Source organism: Ostrinia furnacalis, unplaced genomic scaffold (assembly GCF_004193835.3).
Source record: "Ostrinia furnacalis isolate ACB-3 unplaced genomic scaffold, ASM419383v2 OfSCF1534, whole genome shotgun sequence".
Classification (NCBI taxonomy): Eukaryota; Metazoa; Arthropoda; class Insecta; order Lepidoptera; family Crambidae; genus Ostrinia; species Ostrinia furnacalis.
Window position 1 is genome coordinate 705,979 of NW_021131773.1, and position 7,151 is coordinate 713,129.

Genomic DNA, 7,151 nt, shown 5'->3' on the forward strand with positions numbered 1-7,151 from the left:
CTAAAGAAGAATACTAGGATTATTATTAGGGTTGTTTTAGAAGAAAATCAAACACAAATATCCTTATTTCAATTTAATGTTGATTGCAACACGTCTTACACAGTACAAATGAAAATCACCGAACTAAGATATGGCAATCCGTCCTGCAAGCCTTCTGATCAACATTTATCGTACCAAGCCCTCATGGCTAGTAACAACTTAACTTAGAACTAACTTATACTAATAATAGTTCACTTATTTACAATTCAAAGCGGTGCATGAAAATATGCAAGTTATAATTTTACGTAACAATGTAACATTGATTCAAGACTGACATTTTACTTAATTCTAGGTTTTTCTCAGGGACTGTTTCAGAAAGGTGTTTTTTGGAACACAATTTCATTAAAAAACATTCGACTGATTTAAAAAACGTGCGTTTTATACAAAAAACGATCTGAAGAATCCCAATTTCAAAATAATTCATTTGCTAGATTTTTAAAATCAGTTTTTCTGAAGTTTTTATAATGAATATTATTCAGTGGCATTGCGCTGAATTGTGAATTAGTGTCAACTTATGAGAATGGGATTATTAAACGAATCGAACCCGTATTTACAAAGGAAATTGTAGCTTAACTAGCACACCTATAAAATATGCATCATTCATCGTATAAGGTCTGTATTATAAAATGATACCTAAGTATGAATCTACTAAACTAATTCAAGCATTCATTGAAATTAAACCAATACTAGACTTCTATGTGTGAGTTTATAGTGTAATTTCACAATACAGACCTGAGAATTTCAACAAAACATATCACTATAAAAATAGGAGATGTATCTTTGCTAATATAATGTAATTTTATATGAGAAAAATGCTATAATTCAATATGTTTTATATAAAGCTTATATGCATATAGATTGTTGTTATGTTTTTAGCACTCAATTTTACAATATAGTTTCAATAGGCACTTAAAATAACATGTTACGTTACATTTGAACCTTTAGTTAGTCACATCTTTACGGTTGTCTCTAAATAGTCTAGCTCTAAAACAATTATATATTTGGCATCTACCAACAGAATGTATTCTAGAGATATAACACGATATTCCCTATAATCTAGTCTAGTGAAAATGCTAGTTAAGGATAAAAATTGTTATTATAAGAACATCTTCTTAAGTAAAATAAAACTTCTCGTGCAAACTGATTTACTGATTGACTCCATCTTCCATCACATTATAAAACGTCAAAACAATATACTTACATAACTAACTCAAGTTTTCATTCGTCCTGTCTCTCTTGTTCCCTGTCTTTCCTCTTCTTCTTTTTCTTTTCTTTACGTGCAGAGTCATCGGCGTCTTCTGTCGTGCCGTCCATGGTCGCATCACCGTCTGCTGTTTCCTCTTGGTCGCGTTTTTTCTTTTTCTTCTTTTTCTCTGACTTCAGCTCAGTCGAATTGTTGGGGTCGTCAGCATTAGCAGTGCTCGCTGTCCGTTTCCTCGTAGTTTCTTCTTCTGCGTCACCGTTTTCAGCGTTTTCACTCTTGCTCTTGGGAGGCTTGTAGTCGACATAACTGTTTAGCCACTCCGATGGCGTGTTTTCGTTAGGCTTTCCATATTTATCAAGTTTTCCCTGCGAAATAAGCTGCTTCTTCTGGGATGCTTTGGGTCCCAAGCCCCACTTTCTGGGATACGTGTCACGCTCCATGATGACTCTCTTTAGCTTCGCTGCGACGCCGTGATCGCACGAAGCCATCGTTGATGTGGTCATAAGCGCAATCGCCAGAGCCACAGCCTCGCCTTTGGTGGTGACGATTACAATTTCTTGATCTATTTCTATACCGTCTTCGTACCTCAGTACACCAGGCAGCAGCACCTTCGCTCCGTAACACACAGCGTTCACCGCACTGTCCTTGATGAAAATTCTTTTGTGTGCAATTAACAAGCCTTCCAGTGGCTTTATAACTCTCCTAATGTACGTCTCATCTTTGTGATTTTCATACGCCCATTGCGCATCTAAAATATCATGCATCGTCACCATACCTTCCTTCTCGCCTTGGATGCCAGAGCGTACTCTACGAAGCTCGATCATCTGGCCCCCAACGCCCAGCATCAGGCCCAGATGCACACACATGGTACGGATGTACGAACCAGCCTCACAGCTCACCCAGAACACACCGATGTTACGTTCCTGATCGAAGTCCAGTAGTTTGCTGTCATACACAGACCGGACTCGCAGCTGTCTCTTCACGGCCGATATTAGTGGAGGCCGTTGGAACAGCGCGCCACGGAGTTTCTCCAGTCCTTGTGTGACTTTTTTTATACTTTCCACCGCAGAATGCAAGCTGAAGACAGCAACATACTCTTTTCCGGCGTTTTGCTGGGATTTTACGAGTCTCGTCGCCCTGTCGATGCACACGATCAGACAACCTGTCACTTTCGGATCGAGCGTGCCCGAATGCCCGGTTTTTTCCACTTTCAGAATACGTTTTATCCATGACACGACTTCGTGAGAGCTTGGGTTGCTCGGCTTGTCCACGTTGATGAATCCAGACTTGATGTAATCGGTGATGGGCCGCTTCAGAGGCGAATGGCCGAAAGGCAGAGGCGTGTAATGGTTAGTGCGCACATTGAGTCGGTCGAAATTCTTCAGTAACAGCGGCCAATACGCAGTGTCTAGCTTGCTCACGCTCTCCGATGGCTCGATCTTGAAGTCCCCAAGCTTCTGGTAGGCTCCCAGCGACACTCCTTCCTTATTTTTCTTCTTTTTCTTCTCGGAGAAGACTTCCCCGCCGGGTGGTAGCACGTCCGTCATGGCGGTTTATTCGCGATTATTCAACGCAAATAATATTCGTGACCCCTTTGAAGAGTCACACAAACAATATAGTGCCCTAATTTAGGGCACTGTATGTAAATTACCACGATAAATGCACAAACAAAGAAGAGACACGTGCAATGCGCGTTGTTGGAGGTTAGTTTTTTAATTTTGTAGCAACGCGACCATATTTCGACGATTGTTGCCAACAACCAGCTGAGCTAACAAAACGCATGGGCGTTTATTATGATGTAATTAAATCAGACTAAATGCTTTAATTAGGATTTTAACACACTGATAATAAGTGAATTCGTTAAAAATAATAAAAAAAACCTTTTTGATAAGCTGAAAAATATAAATCGTAAAATTCTCAAGATAAAATTTTAGTCGTAAAGAAATACTAAACGCTCCATAAACGTTCAAATAATGCATGTAGCGCATTTGTCAATTTTGACGTTTCCTCGTCAACAAAAACTCGCGATCTTTTCGAGGCTGATGAAAAAATTAAAAAGTACCATTTTTACAGCGCTAAAAAGTATTGAAATATCAAAAAATGGCAGGCGTTCTGTTTGAAGATATATTCAACGTTAAAGACATGGATCCAGAAGGCAAGAAATTCGATCGCGTGAGTCGATTACACTGCGAATCAGAATCGTTCAAAATGGATCTTATTTTGGACATTAATTCCTGGATTTATCCGATGGAGTTGGGCGAAAAGTTTCGGTTGGTGTTGGCGACTACCCTCAGGGAGAACGGGTACCCCGACGGAGGGGAATGGAACCCTCTGGAGACGGAGGGAAACCGCGCCGACAGCTTTGAGTATGTCATGTCGGGGAAAGTTTATAGGTTAGTTTTCGATGTTTGTTTATTATTGTGCAAAAATAATCTAAAAAAAGTAGCGTTTCTCAAGTCCTTTTGACTTTATGATTGAAGTGCAAGTGCTCATAAATATGGTATTACAAACGGTTTTTATTTTAGAATCTCAATGTTGGAATGATTCAATGAACAATGATGTTGTGTTGGTTAGATATCTTAATTCTTAACAGTCCGATTTACTCAGAATCAATATTCATTTACAATAATCATCTCCTTAACCCTGTTTAAACTCATCATTTTCAGTCTTACCATCTGTGAAACCACGTAATAAAAATATTTAAATGTTCTTTGTTTTGCTAAACTTATGTTATAACTTTTCAGGATAGAAGGCGATGAAGCGGCCATGGAGCCAGCGTCCCGGCTCGCAGCGTACGTCTCATTCGGCGGACTCCTCATGCGTCTGCAAGGAGACGCAAACAACTTGCACGGATTCGAAGTGGATCAGCACATGTACCTTCTCATGAAGAAACTAGCTTTTTAATGTCTTTATAGTGTTAGGTTATTAAAATAATTCAAATACACCCACATTCACAAACAAAGTGAAGCAATCTAATGCACAGCGTTGAATAGAGCTCTGTGATTGGTTCGTGTGGCACCCTGTGCGTCCATGAGCACTGTGAGACCTCATAGTAGTATGGGCGTTAGTCTTAAAAACTATTTTGTAATTTTTCGTCATTTTGAGACCTCAAATGAAATTCCAGTGTAAAACAATATTGACTACAGCAGTTACAATAGGTTAATTGTTAAAATGTAATATAAGATTAAAATTATGTAAGTTTCTACCTGGTTGTTTTACTTGATTTCCCAGTTACGATAACAAATAACTACCAGTACATACCTACATAATAATATTTCATACATGCGTTCGAATTTGAAATGCTTCATCTGAGTCAACTAAATCATGAAATAAAATCTTTTTAGTTTGTAGATATGTACTTAGATAGCATATAAAACTTACAAATGAAAATATAAAACTACCCAGGTTGAAAAAATAAAGTCCATACCATATGGCATACATACCTACATGAAAAGTAATTTATGGCATAGCTGCGTTTCTTTTTTATAGATTTAATTGATTAAAAACGTAAAATAAATAAATAAATCTTTGGACAATTTCACACAGCGCCAGCTAGCCCCAAAGTAAGCAACTTAATGCTTGTGTTATGGGTGCTAGCTTGACGGATACACTACTTATATAATTTTTTTTTTAAATACATACCATATTATACATAGTAACACCCAGACCCGTCACAGAAATTAAAATTCATCATTTCAATTTCTGCCCGGCCGGGAATCGAACCCGGGACCTCTCGGTATAGTAGTCCGTTCTGAACCACTACACCAAACGGCCGACAAAAAAATAACTGATTTACTGCTATCTATTTTAAATCAGTTATCATCAGTTAATTTTACTGGTGTTCATTTTTTTAAGCTAGTAGCACAAAACTAGTTAAGCAAAAATACTAACGCCATCTAGTAACTAATAACAAGACTAATCAACTTACTATCGCCATCTAGTGGTGAGTAGAAAAACTAATTCAAGTATTCTTTTACAACGCCATCTTTTATTGCAATCATGAACTATCATTCAATTACACTGCCATCTGTTGAGCAAATAAGTAATTAAGTCCACCAGTTACTGCCATCTAGCGACAAAAAGATGAACTACTATGAAACTATTCCTGCCCTCTATCGAGAAGTAGAAGAACTAAAGGTTTCGTTTTAATTACGGTAGATGGCGTTAGCAAGTGTTCGTCTTCAAAAAAAGTAGGTAAATCAATTAAATTATTAAACTAAATAATTTACTGTTGCAATGTTTAATTGTATTTTCGGTTTATTTGTCAAAATTTCTCATTTATAATACAAATTTTATTAATTCAACAGTTTTAATAATACTTATCAATAGTTATTATGGTATCTTTCGCTTGTTCTGCATTTTAGCCGTAAGGTATACTTTAAAAGCTGTGACGCTATTATAACAACAGCGTTCAAGTTCCCAGGACCACCGCTGCGCTAGCGAGTGATGCCACGGGTAAAACCTCCCCCAAACACGGGTTCATAACGCGTCATTATCCCTTCTGTTTTTGTTCAAATGTGCATAACTAAAGTAATTTGAAAAGGCCTCAGGGTGTTTTGGATTTTTATAACCCTCCATAAGAACTTTCCCTAGAAGCGGTGCATATCAGAAATCTAGGAGACAAAAGTCCCGCAAACAGTTTAAAAAATACATAATTCCTAAGCAGACAATTTATCATCGTAGTCTGGGCCCTTAATCCCATACCAATCCAGTTTTACGGGATGCAGTAAATGCAGTACCTATACCGCAAAAGTGGGCTGTCATATTCAATTTCGAATTCCGAGATCGAATTTAACAGATTTTTGCGGGACACTGCAAAGAGGACGTATTACTAATAAACCGGGTCTTGAAAAAAAAAACAGTTCCTGCAAAAAACGGGATAACTTACTTATCGTCATTGAATGAAAGCTTTTATCGGCAGGAAGTAATCTCTTCCAGGTTTTTTTTTAATTATTTCGTAATCTTCAAAAACGTAAGCGAATTCTCTTATCAAATCAATTTGTTACAATTTATTCATTCCAATTCTTCATAGTCTTCGCCCAACTTCTAAACTAAAACAAAGCCAATCACGCGCTCGTTACGGGCACGTGCGCGCTGCGTGCAGTCGTGCAGTCGCGCGTTGACTTCCATATTCGGCTCGTTTGTTGAAGTTTGTTCCTCCTTTTTCTGCAAATTAGACGTCATGCTAGGACAGCATATTCTTTCATGGGAAAGTCAATCGATAGAATAAAAAAATTACTTAAATAAACAAACAGATTTATTAATTTTAACTGAGATAAGCTATTTTAGCTGTTTGCCTCCTATAATCTAAATTATTGAGAACGTAAGTATCGTTTTAAAGATATGGATTCAATAAAGTAACGAAAACGATTGGTAATCTAAAGTTACGTCATCATTACCACTTATTGTTCTTTCGTGTTGCAGGCTTTGTCTAGTAGAGTGTGGCTCTCACAAAGACACTCTAGACAAAAGTAGGTAGAGTTAAAATTTCACTTCAAAAAACTCAAATTAAAAATAAAAAACTGTACTTAACTTGTTATTTCATAGTGTTTTGTTACCTCTATTTCTACAGATACAGAGGCTCATTATTTGAGATCCAATTCAAAATTTTAACAAATCATACTAATTCTTACGATTTCTTGTACGGATTGGAATTATCACACTTATTTCAAATATTAACGAAGTAAGTTACTGTTCTGTGATGTAATATCCCGGCGCAACCAACTGAAAAATACATTTTGTCCCGACCAAGAATACAATCTTTATCAAGGCCAGCGCGCCACTGCTCATAGAGGGCTTTCGCGCGTCACCGCCCGAGGGTGGTAATTAGTTCAATTTGTAGCGCTAACGAGCGATTACTGCTCGAGCTGTTAATGAGCGACTGAAGTTCGATGATTTTGTCTATTAA

At 37.5% G+C, this 7,151-nt stretch overlaps 2 protein-coding genes across 2 annotated transcripts; one reads left to right on the plus strand and one right to left on the minus strand.

Moving 5' to 3' along the window:
* Positions 1 to 60: 60 nt before the first annotated feature.
* Positions 61 to 3,000, minus strand: Nop60B (dyskerin pseudouridine synthase 1 Nop60B). The gene has a single exon (XM_028304822.1). It carries the CDS (start codon positions 2,788 to 2,790, stop codon positions 1,258 to 1,260), a length of 1,533 nt encoding a protein of 510 aa, XP_028160623.1. The 5' UTR covers positions 2,791 to 3,000; the 3' UTR covers positions 61 to 1,257.
* A 239-nt stretch (positions 3,001 to 3,239) lies between these two features.
* Positions 3,240 to 4,212, plus strand: Rpb8 (DNA-directed RNA polymerases I, II, and III subunit Rpb8). The gene is made up of 2 exons (XM_028304826.1): positions 3,240 to 3,636; positions 3,988 to 4,212. Exons 1-2 carry the CDS (start codon positions 3,344 to 3,346, stop codon positions 4,145 to 4,147), a joined length of 453 nt encoding a protein of 150 aa, XP_028160627.1. The 5' UTR covers positions 3,240 to 3,343; the 3' UTR covers positions 4,148 to 4,212.
* The last annotated feature ends 2,939 nt before the right edge of the window (positions 4,213 to 7,151 follow it).

What these genes read in the sequence shown, in the direction of transcription:
- Nop60B (XM_028304822.1), bottom strand. Translation starts at nt 2,790, where the DNA reads ATGACGGACGTGCTACCACCCGGCGGGGAAGTCTTCTCCGAGAAGAAA.
- Rpb8 (XM_028304826.1), top strand. Translation starts at nt 3,344, where the DNA reads ATGGCAGGCGTTCTGTTTGAAGATATATTCAACGTTAAAGACATGGAT. An exon ending in ATGTCGGGGAAAGTTTATAG is followed by an intron (nt 3,637 to 3,987) that starts GTTAGTTTTCGA and finishes ATAACTTTTCAG; the next exon opens with GATAGAAGGCGATGAAGCGG.